Source organism: Triplophysa dalaica, chromosome 23 (assembly GCF_015846415.1).
Source record: "Triplophysa dalaica isolate WHDGS20190420 chromosome 23, ASM1584641v1, whole genome shotgun sequence".
NCBI lineage: Eukaryota > Metazoa > Chordata > Actinopteri > Cypriniformes > Nemacheilidae > Triplophysa > Triplophysa dalaica.
In genome coordinates this window covers 5,558,032-5,574,556 of record NC_079564.1, presented here as the reverse complement: position 1 = coordinate 5,574,556, position 16,525 = coordinate 5,558,032, and the positions used below count along the sequence as shown (strand labels likewise).

The following is a 16,525-nucleotide window of genomic DNA, read 5'->3' as shown; positions in this document are numbered from 1 at the left end:
TGCAGGGAGTGCGAAACTACAGCACAAGCACACAATACATCATCGCATTATCCCTGCATAACTTTTGAGTCACTATACGTTTGTGTTGTTTACATTTCGCACGTACATGCTGATTGCCAACAAAACACAGACATATGACTTCGTTCCGGCATCTTTTAGCACTGGGACCACCCCTTCTATCCACCATTTATATGAGATTCATCACCGAAGTGTAGTGAGCAAACAAACACAGCCGAACTTCCATTGATGGGCGTGCTCTTTCTCAGGCTGGCTGGTAGACGTGTGGGTGTGCTCTTTCGCTCACTGAATGACACGTGGCCGTGCTTTTCTTGGAGAATCGTCCAATAAGGGACTAAGAACCCTCATTACGAAACGGGAATACATTTTCTAAAAAACTGTACAAGTCCCGGCAGAGTGAATCAAGAACAGAAATACTACGTCATACGTTCATCAAAATGTTTTGACAAGTTGACCATGTTAAGCTTGAGGAGCCGGCACGTTTAACAGTGTAAAGAAGTCAGAATGCATGTTATAGCCTGTGATACCTCCCCTTTAAGTTTTTAAATAATTAGGCCATTTGATTCCAATAAACAGAAACATTTTCATTTAGGCTGTCAAATGATTCATCACGATCCAGAATAAAAGTTTGTGTTTACATGATATCTCTGTGTACTGTGAATATTAATTTTGTATTTATAAAAAACATACACAAACATGCATATATTTAAGAAAATATAAAAATGAATAAACATTTATATATAATTTCAATTATTGTTAAATTGAAATACATGTAAATATTTCCCAAATATATACATACGGCTAAATGTGATAATAGATACAAAACTAATGTGCACAGTACACACAAACTTTTATTCCGGATGTGATTTATCGTTTGACAGCTCTAGTTTTGGTGATTATGTTGTGTTTAGTTGATAAATGAGCGATCGAAACCCCTTGTCTGTGATCTCTACAGTACATAAGGATCAATAGCCGGCACTATTGTAAGTTTCTTCTTCCAAATAAAACTCTCTGAAGTCCTGGATAGAGTTCCTTATATTTTCCTGATTCTGTTTAGGCGCATCTCCCTCAGAGCATCTATTTCCCAGCCCTAATAGGCCATTAACAGATAAGATCAATTTTATGACACCATTAAGGAAGTGTAAGTTAAATGACAATCAAAGGGTCAAGTCATCGTAATTTCCCATGATGCTATGGTGCGGGGTGAGTTGGCTGTCATAATTGGCTTTGCTCTTCTTGCTTCGGGGATTTGACTGTAGGCTTGAGTTTATGTAGGCGGTTTTATTAACATTTAATACGTTAGCATCTTTCCTCCTGGCCCAGGGACAGAGACCGTGCCCTCTGTTCTCACAGCAACGCGCTTGGCTTTGGTGGCATCCATGTTTAATACAGAGCAGTCAGTTCCGAAAACATCACCCTGAAAATCTCAAGGCCGTGAGGAGGCGGAGGTGAAGGTAACGCCTCCCCTAATGTCCAATATGCTACGTCCAACTATTTGCATATTGTATGAATTCATATACTGTATAGAACAACAGAATATATGCACAACCGTGGAAAGAGAAAACACTCCAAAATTATTTTAGTTTTTATAGTTATGTTTCAAGTAACTTCTGTGAACGTTTCTCCCAAATTCCAAATGAAAAGGTTGTATTTATTTGCATTTATTTTATTTATTATTATTATTTTAATACTGCAAGAACAACACTAATGTTTTTACATACTGTATGATGGAACTTTGATGCATCTTTGCATTCTCTTAATCTTTCACATTGCTGTTGGATGAAGGAATTAATGTCATTCTTGTGGTTTGTTTCTGTTACAATTTAACACACATTGACAGGAATTATCACAATACATGCATTTAAAAACTGTAGAGAGGAAAACTGAAAAAAGTCACGTATAATATTTTTTTACAAATAGATAAAAAAAATGAAAGTAGAATTTTATTGAATATTTAATTTGTAACAATATGTGGCTAATTTACACATATACACATATTTTTGCTATTGTATAAATCAATATCAATGTTGGTAAATTGCTGTCCGCTTGGGAAATCCTACTCAGACTGAGTCTTGGTTTTAACATTTTATTGCCTCTATCTTTGTCTTGGTCATTTGGAGATTTCTTTCTTCGTGAAGAAGCTTTGAAACAATATGAATCATGAAAAGCTCCACACAAATGAATTGAGCTGATCTCACTATATTACACAACATTAAAGAGCTAAAAAGCAAGACGGCAATACCCAGTAAGAAAATTAGTATGAAATATGAAACAGTGGCGTGATCTGATTCTACATCATAAGAAACGAATGAATGTGTGTTTATATAAGATCTAAGAGGTAAAGCCTTACTGAATTATATATAAAAAGGTGTTTATATAGAGTATGGTTAGCCTGATCCCCCATATCAGATTCATTATTCCTGAATCCTTTTTTTATTGATTTGTAATTTTACATTTAGATATATTTGTATAGTGCTCTTAACAGTAGAACGGTTATGAAGATGCTTTACGGAAACCATCTGGTACCTTAAAGCCGTGTGTCGACCAAGGCGTTTTTTCAATTGTTTTCAAACGCTTTAAAAAAAAAAAGACACCAGTTGATGTTTTTTTTTGCCGCTCAGCGCTGGCTCTATGCGTTTTTCCGACGATCAGCACCGGCATTCAACTGAGCGCCCAGAGTTGAAAAATGCTCAACTTTGGGCAGAACGCTGCGCCTGCAACGGGCGTTTTCAGCCGAGCTCCTGCCGTTTTCAGCCGCGTAAATGCGCCTCTGTGGACACAGCCCCTTACACTGCAAAACTGAACCACCAGTGACAAGAAAAGATGAAAAAAGTCCCATAAGTGAAGAAAAGCCACTTGGTAAGCAAAATAAAAGAAATAAACATCACAACAGAGGCAAAGCCATCTGCCTTTGCTCGGAGTGCATTTCTAAAAATGAACCATCAATCTGTTTTTCAACTAAGTTAAATAATTGCGCGGCTCCAACACTGTAAAAAGCGAAGTAGAAAATAGAACTCATCGTACATTGTACTGTACAGTATGTATGGGGTACAAAAGGAAATGAAATCCATATTGCATATAAATCAGTGCGGGAGACGTGTCTGAGTACTTCAGGCAGGCCACTGACTGAGATTTGGCCACACAGAGAATTGTGTTATCAATTTCATACTGAGCAATAAACTCAAACTACCATGAAACAATAAAACTGCTGACCACAGACCTGTGTGTCACCAGCTGTGTTCTTTGGCGGCTTTGAGGGCTGGTGCTAAAACTCAGTCTTACGTAAGGTCTAGGCGTCAATATCTAGACCACTAGAGTCTCGAAATACTATATACCAAAAATATTATAAAACCAAAGACTCTCAACGATGGAGATCAACATGCAAAGCGTGTCAGATTTGGTGTTACTTTCAATGCAAAACAAAATTAACAGAGTCTATCAAATATTTGCAGTTTCAGTCGCACTTTGATGCAAAACAAAGAATCTTGGGATTGCAGAACTATAATAAGCCCAAGAGTGCAAACACAATGTCGTGTGATCTTTCAGTAAATATGAAGCACACGTCTTTCCAGGTGTTTATTCATTTCCTATTTAACCGCAGAACACAAACACCACTGAAAGATGTCTGCTTTCTTGAACGCTCTGAATCAGCTAATAAATAATGCATATACATTTATTGATTAATATTTCACTAGGTGGAGCTTGCTGAGGAATTTTGAAGGAGGGCTATAATGCCTTGCGTGATAAGCATCAGCATTGGCCGGCACCGGAGACTCAAGGATTCAGAGGGATGTATGTTGGCTATTGAAACTGACAGTACAGCATTATGGCAAATAACAATTTGTGCATCTAATGGCCTCTAATGACACTTGTGGTTATTGGAAATGCGAAGGTTAAGTTAATGAGCTGTGGACAGTCATCTAAGCTGTACGTCTAGCCACGGGATCCTCACAGTTAATAAAATATCACACCACTGGATTTATTTACACAGTCCAAGGCTATGCATGTATATGTTCTGGTATCCTGGCTTGGTGCTCCATCAAAGAGCTTTTGGAGTGGTGCCATCAGAGGAATGCTCGAGGGCAACACAGGTACTGAAAACTACAAAAAATAAACCACAATGCTCTGCGCTGTAACGGCTCCTGACCACAGCTGCATACTCCCTGCAATGTGCCATCCAGGTTGTACCTGTTCAGGCATGATAAGCTTATAAACTCCATCACAGTGCCTGTATTATTTATGGTTTGTTTAGCTTCAACATGGAACTGTGTATATAGAGGTCCACCATATTGCGTTGCCCTCAATGAAAAACAATAAAGAATACATCGATATATTTGGGATGTATACAAAATATGTTTTTCTCTGTCAGTGAAGGGCAATGGTTTTGACATTAAAATTGGACAGTTCTGAGATGAACTGGTTGCTTGTGCACTCTTTAGTTTATATTAAAATATTAAATTGTCACTGTCCTTCCAAAACCTTGGATGTCCAAATTCACTGTACTTTTTAAAAGATTAAATACTGTGTTGTCAAAGTTGACCAGCACTTTTTAATACTTACTCTGTTGGTTAGATATTTGCAAAACTTAGTGATAAACATAAAGGGTGACTAAAAATAATGAATTATTATTCAAGATTTTTTAATCAATATGTAAGATCTTTGAATTCACATTATTTGGAGATACAAGGTTTTAGAAGCACAGCAGGGATGTATAATATATTTTTTATAAATGCTGTTTTGTATACTTATGTATATGTATACTATGTATATATGTGTATATAAGTATATTTATGTATACTTAAAGTAGGTCCTTAAATATTACTGGAGACAAAACTAAAAGATCCCACTAAGATTATCAGACACAGACATGTCAAAAGAAAGTATGTCCCTTCAAGATTTCCATATTTTGGTGCTTATTCATTCCCAGCTATTCACAGAAAGTATATAAAAAGTATAATATTTCAAATTTGTAATAATAAAAATATTCAATAATAACGTTAAGTTTCCAATATTGGCATAAATTGCAAGTTGTTCAATTTGTTTTTTAGGGTCATCTACACTAAAACACGTTTATATAGCGTAGCATTTTTATGCGCTATGTTACGTCCGATTTGTCTAGCATGCTAATTTTCTGTGACAATTAAATGACGTAAAAACTTGACTATAAACATAAAAGAAGCTCATCTCTAGCGCCACCAAAGGCCACAATAGTAATTCCAGATTATTAAATAAAGAAATACAATGTTTAATCGTTTTAATTATATTTGATAACGTTTAAATGATTGTTTTGTGGTAATGTGGCCACCTGATGTCTTTAAAATCTGGTAAACCCGTTTACATTCCATGGCTTGTACTTTTGCTTTCATACAGAAATGCTGAGGAAAATCATGAAAGGTCTGCAGTTTAACACATTAAGAGCCCATTAAAACGCGAAAAACGTCCACAAGCATCTGACAAACGTACATAAAATAACAAGAGAACGGACCTAAAAGTAAAACCCACGACGTTATTGGCGTTAGCACTAGATAGTGCGGCTCTATACGACGCACAAACATTACTCATACATGAGGACGAACATTAACAAAGACGGCGTTGAAAGCCTCCAAAATCTCTTCACATGCCACGTTGAGTCTGACATCATGGCAGCTCCGAATGCTTAAAAGAGACGGAGAAACACACAAGAGGAAAAACACTTCACAGTGTGCACTGATAAGGACTTACTGAGCTCCTCTTCTTCCCTGGTCAGGCAGCAGCAGTCACATGACAGCAGGCTGAGAGAAAGCGCTTCATTCGCCATAGCTGCGTTTTGTGCCATAACGCGTTTTTATCGCAACATTTTACTCCCACTCGGTGAGTACGTTTCCAGGCCTTTTTGTCACCCTTTTTGTCTTTTCAATTGCTCCTTTTTATTTTTTTGCGCTGGGGTTTGAACGGTGATATTGAGAAGTGTTTGTTTTTAGGCGTTTTTGCATCCGTGCATCAAGTTTTCGGTATGCGGTGATTTCTATCGGGCAAATACGCGCTTGCATTGGTGTCACATCGCGCAACTGGTTTTTAAAAAGCCATTTTTACGTATGTGCAATGGTTGTGGGTTTTCACACCTTTTTCTTTTTGGTTTTCTTTTGCTGTAGATATGCTTTGCTTGTCTTTTGCGGTGTTTGTTCGTGAGAGTTTTGTGATTTTCAGCGAAGCATTTGCTTTTATTCTGGTGCGTCTTTTCTTTACCCGAAAAGTCATTTTCAGACCTTTTAATGCCAAACTTTTCTTGATGCTTACCGATGGCGTTTGTATGTTTTTGGTTTTTCTTTCCTTTTTTAAAAGCCTTTTACTTTTGCTGATGATCTTAAGGTGAAGTGATTTTTGGATGGTATCGTTTTTCACGTAGATGATGCAGATTGAGGTTTCGGTGAAGGGAATAATTGTTTCTTTGCGGGAAATATCAATGCGTCTTTTGCTTGCCACCAAGACGAACAGACGATCCTTCCTTGCAGGTATATAAGGACAAGAAGCGAAAATCCTACAGCACGTTTGTTTGTTTTTCAATAAAAGCAAGGCGATTGTGAAATGTTATTATGTGAATGATGTGTTCTTTGGCTGTTGATCATCAAACAGATCTGTTGTGCATAACCACATTGCAATGTAATGTGTAGCTTATGTGGAGTGTGTAAAACAAAACTTTATTGTTGCTTTTATAACAACATTCAGACGAAAAGGATTTGTCAGTGACTATATGGAGATATTTGAGAATTATTTGTTCAGATTTCACAGTATATCACTATATTTTGTATAATAGATACATTCTTTAACAAGACTGAAATGATGAGTATGGATTCGAAAGAAGCTTGAAATCCTTGAAGCTACACATATTGATCACATCATACCAGCAGGCATGGACACACACACCCACACACATACACAGGTAAATAATACACAGGTAAATAATACACTTTAAACCACCAGCAGCACAATCAATTTTTATCTTTGTAGATGTCTGACCATTGAGAAGAAAACATTCAATGACTGGCAGGTGAAATATTTTAGGATCTCTTGGCATTTCAGAACTGATGCTCGATGCTGTGTTTCAGCACCATGGACAGCGACCAACCACAAACCTATAGCTTTTCAACACTCTGCAAACGCGGACAGCCAACTTTACCCACGGGAGCTATTATGTACTACAGGGAACCTTATTGTAATGCACAAAGCCTTTTTTCAGCACTGTCTGCCTAACTTTTTTCTTGTACTTCGCCTACTTTGAAAACTGTAAGCATTCTGTGTACACTTTTCCATAGTTTCCCAATCAATGACACAGCAGGATGCGTATGTGTGGGCAGACGAAACTACAACTATGTTGTCTGCGTGGTTCTTTTGAGCGTCATATATGCAAGTGCCTAGAATATGTTTGGTTTCTGCCCTCTGTGATCGTGAAGGTGCCTTGACTTCCATATGAAGCTGTAGAGAGATGTACATGGCGTGTGTTGAAAGATGCCTCTGGTACGTTGATAAATGTGTCTTTCTCTGTCATCTCTCCAGCTGGGTGTTATGATAGCCAGTGTTACTTCCTGTGGTGACGTTTCAGCCCTCCAGGCAATTTTCCCCTGTTATCTGGGCGTCGCACATGAGAGCTATAAATGAGGGTTGAGAAATATGATAGCTCATGTGTGGAGATGGCTTCGCGCTCATGAATAAAACATTGCACCGCCAGTAAAGAATTGTTTACGCTGGACATGTGCCCGCCATTGGAGCTGGACTGTGCGTGTTTGTGTGCGTACCAATAGGCCGACTTACTTCCCTTGTTTTTGGGTCGTATCTTGTTAGAAGGATTTGTGAGTCCTTTTGACTCCTTTCTCTACTCCTTGATCTGCTGAGAAAGATAATGCTGTGTTATTGATATCATTTGTCTATTTGCAGACAATACAGCTAGCAGGCGCTTTATAAAGAGGATAATTTTCCAAAATGTACTGGTTTCAGATTCTCACACCGCCAGAGCAACAAGACGTAAAGAATCAGAGTCAAAAAGGCCTTTGAACTGACTGTCTCTGATCTGTCACAGGGGATAAAATTACAGGGCCGGTTAGTAAAACAGGACACTTTGGAATGGAGCAAGGATTTAGTTTTTTCAGTGATTTCTGTTACAGTAAGACTTATTTTTTTTTAAAGTCATCATTAACTGACAATAGTAATGTTGTGATTTATGAATAAAACTAAATATTCAGTTGGGGAGACTCAGAACAGGACTTGGTTCCTCTGTCAGGAATTGTTTGGATATTGAAAACTGGGCGTTTCATAAGAAAATGGAGCCAGGACTGATTGTAAGTGAAGGAAATTGTAGTTGACTCTAATTCTGAAACCACTGGAACCCGTTTTTGGAACGGAACAAAACTTGAGCTACCAGGAGAAGGTAACTTTGCCTTTGAGATTTTTGATGTAACCCATTAGTATGGCTTGTTGTTATTGTTGTAGATGTTACCTACAACCATAACCTTAAAAAAAACGAACAGGAGCAGGAATGTGTATTGAAGTAAACCTCGTTGACTTGAATGTTGATTTTCAAAATCATAAACATATCAAATTGAACATAGACATCTGTCTTTCTCAATATGAAAAATAAGCGTCTGTCATAACACAGATTTTTAAACAATCTAGCAGTCTAAGTGATACTCTAATAACCAAAAGCTGGTATTGTTTTCTGAGCCTCGTGGTCTAATCATCGAAAATTCTGAAATGAAGGACTGAAATGCTTGAGTTCAAAATGAGATTATTTCCAATCATGGTCAAATCTTTATGACAAGCTTAATTAGATAAAATCTCTCTCTCTCTTTCTCTCTCTCTCTCTCTCTCTCTCTCTCTCTACAGCCCTCTCATATACCCCCGAAGAGAAACATCTCGCCTTTGGCATCGAGTGTTCAGGTATCATAAACTCAGAGCAACGTCTCTTTTCTTTAAATTTGATAAACGCAAGAGTCCCTCATTGAATTATAATATTCTCAACAATCAAACCCATTCTGAAGAATGAGGGCAATCTGTCTGAGCTTTTAAGTGTCAATTATGTAAAGCGTTTAAATTGTAACAGTCCTTAAGCACAACCTCTTACGAAAAATGTGCTCCGCTAACTTTCCCAATTAAATTGTTTTGTTAACCTTGAGTTTCATTCAGCCATTAGAGTGTGAGATTAGTGATGTAAAACTATGTACATCAAATCTGTTTAGGATTAACCTGCAGGACGAGCTGTTCAAATTAAGGTTTAATCAGTCACGACCCTATTTACTTTTGTAAAGGAACAGTTCACCCAAATTCTGTCATCATCCACTCACCTGCTTGTTAGTCTGTATCAATTTGTTTTGTTGAACACAGAGAAAGATTTGGAATGAATGCTTGTTTCCAAAGAGTTCATGGCCACTATTGCCTACCATGATGGAATTAGAATTTTTGGGAGAACTTCCCCTTTTAAATTCGTTTGTATTAAAGCTTTTCACACTTTGTGTCCACCAGCACCCCGAACGCTGCCTAAGAAGCTACCGAGTTAATTGTACAGCAGAAAACAGAGATATTTCACAGTGTGTTTAGCTTGACAGCAGGTTAATAGGCTGGACTGAGGAATGTGGCTCTGAGGAGCATCGGTGTAATAAGTACGTGGTCTGATCTGTGGTTTGATCGTGTCTCCCACTCATTGTTGAGGTCTCTGTTCCAATCAGCTTACATTGAAGTACGTAATACAGCTTGCACAGCACATCTGCGAAATACATAAAGCACATTTCAAAGGCCTTTTTAGAAGTTTTTAAGGACTTATTTGATAGAGAACAATCCGTCCCCCTTCCCTCTTTTTTAAACCGAGCGTACATCTCAAGTTTGCAGTTTTAAATTGGACTTAGCACTAATTGCCAGGGTTCTGTCTCATTTATTCTGCTCATTTGTGTCATTCAAAAGACTAATTAATATTGGTGAGACGGCACGGAGAGCCTCACTGGCTACCGTTTGTTTGATGTTTTCACTCGCTCATTTTGAGTTGTACTGACAAATAGTTCTAGTTGAGGTTGTTTCTCATTTGGTTCGAATCGAGAAATATTTTCTGGAGTTCCCACACATACACACTTAATTTGTGGAAGAAGGTGGCAAATGAGAGAATAAAATCCACATTTTGAAGCTAGTCTTTATAATTCATGCAGAAGCAAGCGTTTTTAGCTTGGAGATAATTTGGAGATATCCAACTTGATTTCAAAGGAATTTTTATGTATTTTACTAGGCGTATGAATTCGTACAATGTGAATCGTACAAAACATACAGTAATTAGAAAAAAGCTAATACTGAAGCTCCTCCCCTAACCCCACTCCTACTCAATTCGTGCCAACGAATGTTGTAAACATTTTAGAATAAAACCTCTTTCTCAACAAAACCAACAAAACCAACATGACTCATATTTGTAATTAGACCGTCAATTTTTACTAGTCATTTATTTATTATTCGTAAAACTTTTTTAAACTGATAGAAGAAACATTTCATTGATTGCACTTTAAAAGAATATCCAGCTAATAGTCAATATGTGCACACATGTCTGCCGCTTTAAATACTACAAGCAGAGCCTTGAGAACGTGTGTTTACATGTTGCATGTTGTAAGCCCTAACGTTTATTTCATACTGGGAAATGTTTATACCTCCTTGTCTGTGGCAGATTAAATCATGATTCACTTCGTGGAATCAATTTCACAGTCTATTTCAGCAGCACCGCGTTCCGCATCCGACTGATGTCATTTTACCCCACTATTTGTCTCGCATGGGATGCTCAAGCTTTCCCGACGTATTTATCCCTCTCTGTTTATCATATCAGCCAGCATAAAATCTTCATTAACGCAAATGATTGAAACCCTAGCGTTACGTCAAAGCTACACCTTCCCCCCGCCGGCACACGTTCGCAATGGTTTCATAGGGATGTGTGTTATTTATTAAGGGGAGTTCAGAACCTTTCAGAACTCTATTAAGTGCGGTTCTGCGGCTGTCTCTCGGTTGTCAACATCATGGAGAGCGTTGTTCCATCAGCACAGCGGTACGAGAGCTGTCGACTTTTACATGGTTATACTGTGACAAAGTTGCTTTTTTCTTCTGTCATGCTCTTGTGCTGATAAACAGTTCCTCTGGTCCTGTCTTTTAGTGTTTTTTATGTTTTAAGTTAGATTTCCAAAGGTTTTATACTAGTCAATTAGGGATGCGACGATGTATTGGCCACCGATATTAATCAGCCGATATTGGATTAATTGACAACCATAGGCATATCGGCATAAAAAAGGCAGATGCTGATGGTTTATTAATTAACTGCATCCAATGTTTTTCTCAGAGCAAAATACTTAAAAAGCAAAAAAGAAGAGTTTAAGTTTACAAACGAAATGTTCAATTTTAAGTCAAACATGAGTTAATGATATATAAAAGAAATATATGATAGCAAAAAGAACCTTTGAAGATTGTCATGTTGTCTTATTGTATTCTTATCTTAATTTTTGCCTCATTTAAACATGTTAAATGGATACAATTTATGTTCAGGAAAATGTATTTATTGCAGAAAAAATAGCTAGTATTATAAAGCACTATGCAATTTACCAATATCGGTATCGGATGATGGTTGTTTGTTAAAAAAATCCTATCGGTGCATCCCTTTAGTCAATCCTTGTCCAAAGGCTGATAAATGTATTTGAATACAATGCTGCAATTAGTGCTGATAATAGAACGCAGAATAAAATTTGTGTTTACATAAAATACTGGACGTCTTTGTACTGTGCATTTTTATAAATCTCATTACTGTTCAAAATCATTTTGTATTTATAAACGCATGCATATACGTATATATATATTTAAATAATATTTAAATTTAATTAAAACAATATTTATATGTATGTATGTATGTCAATATTTCCTAAATATAATGTATATAAAACAAAATTAATATGCGCAGTACACAGACATTTATAAGTTTGACTCTGGAATCGCGATTAATCGCTTAACAGCCCTAGTTATTTATTTCACTCAAAACGTTGTTTTAAATGACTGTAAAGGCTGTCTGTATTTTTCAACTCTGTGTCTTCATGTTCTATAGCTATCGACCGAATCAGATTCACGGACAGACAGACAGGGTTTTTATGACTAGACTACATACGACTAAACGGATTTGAGTCTAAAATCTGATTCTTGCTGCCTGTCTGTCTGTGAATCCTAGTTTGAATTCAATTTCATCATAAAAAGAATGGCACCGTCCTAAAGATCAGATTTGAAAAACAAACGAGAGTTTGCAGTCATGTAAGGGGTGTTGAACATGCCCCCCTTATTTACGTATAACTACAGCAGCTCCTCCCAAACACTCCTCTGCCTCTTCAATCTTTTCTCTGAGCATTTGGATTAGCATGAAACCACTGGAATAAATGCAGTTTACAGCCTTGCTTCACTGTTATGAGCACCAAAAGCTGTGATCCTTTTTAAAGGCCCTGATAAATGCAGAGTATGAACATTATGTGGCAGTGAGTGTTTTTTGCATCGGCATGGCCAAGCTAAATTAAACTATGTTGGTCCAAACTGGTGAGCAGGTGGTTGCGGAGGTACAGATGCTGGTAGAATGGGTATTAGCATATCCAAATGTCCACTGAGATACAAACACACAACAACTGCTCCATCTGCGTCACATCAGCAACAGCTGGGCTGGACCGAGATCAGCTGGACATCACCTGGACCAACTGGAAGCATATGCTCAGAGCGGAAATACTGACGGGGAAAACATGCAAAGGTGACATTTCACTCAAAAGAGAGTCAAAACGACCTCAATAAAATGCCTTTTTTATTTAGATTATTTTTCCATAGAATTTTATTAGAAACAATTATGGCAAAATATGCTTTTTTTTTTTTTAAATGAAACGTAAGGTAGACATGTTCTTGATAGATTTTGAAGTCATCATCTTGCACGTGGTCCATCTGATTGACTTTCAGACATACTGTATGTCTCATGAACAAACCAAGAGTTAGCTTTGAGTTAACAAAACCAAACAAATATACCCTTGCTGCTGTACAAAATAGCTGAATGCAACTTAAAAGTACTTGATATATCATTGCAGACTTAACTTTATATAGAATTTATGTTATACAATTAGAGCATTCAGATTTATTGATTTTAAAAGCATTATACTGTATATTAGGGATGTGACAATATTATCTATATCGGGTTATTGCAACAGCAAAATTGTCTCGATATTATCGTGGTCACATGACTGTATGAAACGAGAGGTCTTCCAGGCCTAACATAAAGAAAGTAATGTAAGAGATGTTACCTGTTAAGGTCCATCTGGTGAAATTATTTTGTAATTATTTTTAGGTCATTTGACCCATCTCATAATATAACTATAATAATAGTAATAATATCTGTAAACAGCAGTTAAGATTAGATTATAAAGAACAGTGGACGCTTACAAGTCATCATCACCGTGGACGATATACGGAGGTATTATCATAGAGTGAGATTTTGATATTGTTACATCCCTACTATATACATTATATATTTAAAAAATAAAAGCTTTTACATTCATTTAGATTATTACTGTATGACTAAAGCAAAGCGTAGTATCAATGAAAATGTTGCTTTGTGTGGTTGGTTGCCTAGCCTGCAGGATTATTAAGCAATGTCATACAGTACTGTAAACTCAGTTTTCTTTATACGACAGACTCTCAGTCAAACTATAAAAATATGTCACTCTAGAATACTCACTCGCTTTCACTGCAGTGGAAGAAATTCGCCTCGTGCCATTCACAGCGCTTGTCTTGGATCTAACTTTGGAGCCTTGATGCTTTATCTTTGGTGCCCTCAAATGTACAATCCACCTGGAGTGCACGAATTGTGCGAGTGGTTGGTGAGTGAGCGCTGCGCTCTAGATCTGGATTGTGTACAGACCTCTGGCATTTTGCATTTGAATTAATAGCACTGTATATGCGTAGCTTCATTTACAATTTATTGATCAGTTGTCTGTTTGAATACACAACCTTACCTAGAATGGTCTGGCCTGTCCAAACCTCTTGACCTCCATGACAGAACAATCAAAAGAAAACTTACAAATGTAAGAAATGGTCTTTTATAAAATCTCATGAGTCATGTCTTCTTTTTCTGGTCAAGATCTGTGTCATTAGACTGAATTTCTCCAAGGTCGTTCTTCTCGCAGGTGACCGTCGATTCTCCAAGGGTTGCATCCACCGCCCTTAGACTTTATAAGACACGGAGCCTAACACGCACTGCCACAGACGGTCTTTCTCCTGTCCTTCTTCTTCTACTCCAGCAGCCACAATTGGAGCGTTCGGGGACGATCAGTTTCTGATGGAGCGTGACCTCAATTTCCTCCTCCTTTCACACAAGGAACGAGCAGGATACACGCATAGAAAAATTGATTTGCATCTGTGTGGCTTTGAGATGTTGGGAAAGTGGAAGCACAACTCGTGTGAGAATTGGGGTTTTGCAAAACATCTCTGGGTTTGCTGGAGGAAAAGATGGTTTGAAGTATAGCTTGAGGGTCCGGCTTTTGTTGTGAGGTGCCTTCAGCTCGAAATCTGAACAGTCTGGTTTTTTGTAAAGACAGATTACAGGTCAAACATTCACGTTGAACTATCCTGACAATGCAATGTAAAAAGAAGTACTCGACTAACATAAAGCATGAACATCTTACTTGGCAAATTTTATGGACTGAAATAGATTGTGGTGATAAAATGAAGCATCTGGCAACGATGCCGCGGTAACGTCAAATGTAATTTAAAATGAAAACACGGTTCATTTATTTATTCATCCAAAAATAATCACCATTATTTCATACTTGGTTTACTTTTCTCTGTGCAGTTTATTTTATGTGTAACAAATAAAATAGAAATATCACGAGAGCCCAGTCATCTCGCACGCATCTGCTAGATTCACAGAAGTGTTCTGAACAGTGTCTCAAACTGTGCTCAGATGTTTCTGAAGAGATTTCAGTATCAACTCAAAGATTGATTAAATTCCTAGAAAAGATATGCCATCCACATTCATTTCGTAGCTCCTACTGTGTGTCAGTAATGGTCTCATCCTACAGAGTTTGGGAGAAATTATCTAAGACAAAGTTGATACTCCGATGAAATATTGCTAACACGGTGCCATTATACCTCATGGGCCATGAAAGAGCAGCCCTGCAGCAATTACATTTCTCCCCGGGGGGCTATGAGAACCGTTTTTGAATTCAGTATCGGATCGGCTGAATCAATAGAACAGCCAGAAATCATTTACTGAATCTACAATACCTTCTTCATGTTCTGGAAGGGACCACGATTTTACACACTTCTGTTCTCTTCGTTTTACATTTAAATAATTTGACGTTAGATCACTCGCGGTCTGTTTAACATGTCCATAAGTGACATTTTTGAATGTTACATTCATAGACACAGGTTCACAATGTTGATTAGAATACGGTCTTACAGCGAAAGAAAAATCTCTTTTTCTCTTTGTTGAAAAGAAAAACTTCAACTAGAAGTACTTGGTACTTCATTTTACGACTTATCTGCAATTCGGGCTCTTCAGTAATTTTAAATTCAACATGTGAAAGTGCTGGTCATGGTGTCCCTACGACTATGTAAAAGGGATCAAATGAAAATTCTGTCATCATTTACTCGCCCACGTTTCATTCCAAACATGTTTGACTTTCTTCTGCCGAACACAAAAGATCGTTTGAAAAATGTTGGCAACCAAACAAGAAAAAACACCATTGACCACCAAAAAACTCCTTTTGTGCTTCACAGGTTTTGACATGATGGGGAGTAAACGATTACGGCATATTTGTTTTTTGGTGAACTGTCCCTTTAAGGGGACCATATGTACCTGAAACTAGAGGACCAGCCCTACGAGAGAAATAGTTTAACAAAAAATATTAAATATTGTCTGAATGAAAAGGTTTTAAATGGCTAGATTTTGGGGATGGGGTTAAGAGAAAGAAAATATAATTAGCTCAAAATTTAAACAATAGATGTCAATAAAACATTCCCACGTGGATATAGAAAGGGAATATAATGGCAAAAAAATCCCATTTATTTAGTCTGTAGAGAAATAAAAGAATTTGTAAAACGCTCAAGACAGGCCTTGCCCAAACATTTAGATTATGATGTATGCCTCTGTACAAACCACAAATCAGCATGAATGGCCAAATTTGGTTTAAAGGCCAAATTCCCAGTGAAAAAACACAAATAAGTAAATGGTTTTATATTGCAGCCCTGTTTCTTTTCTGATTATGACATTTTCAATTCTTCCCCTTTTATTACCTTTTCCGATTATCACATAATTTTAAGCCTCAGATATTTGTGATTCATCCCAGATCTAGATGGTTAAGATTAGATTAATGATATTTTGAAATCCCTACGGAGAAATAAACTTTAAATGTGAGAAGGAGAGCAGGACGGTGTTCATTTTCAAAATACACTCAGAACTGAGGGAGTTCCAATGCAATTTTTATGCACGTCAGATTGAATGCACGTT

The 16,525-nt window shown here is 37.3% G+C and overlaps 1 protein-coding gene across 6 annotated transcripts in view; it reads left to right on the top strand.

Moving 5' to 3' along the window:
- The first annotated feature begins 5,636 nt into the window (after nucleotides 1-5,636).
- The window catches only part of LOC130413215 (RNA-binding Raly-like protein), a 99,436-nt gene continuing 88,547 nt past the window's right edge, over nucleotides 5,637-16,525 (top strand). For 2 of the 6 annotated variants that reach the window (XR_008905464.1, XM_056738258.1), the window contains exons 1-2: nucleotides 5,637-6,509; nucleotides 8,875-8,928. Coding sequence is in view for 2 of the 6 variants with exons in the window: in XM_056738258.1 (XP_056594236.1) it covers nucleotides 6,404-6,509; nucleotides 8,875-8,928 (160 nt within the window). In the remaining 4 variants the exon portion in view is untranslated. The remainder of the gene's footprint in view (nucleotides 6,510-8,874; nucleotides 8,929-16,525) is intronic. The other 4 variants (XM_056738257.1, XM_056738259.1, XM_056738261.1 and 1 more) reach the window with 4 other exon arrangements.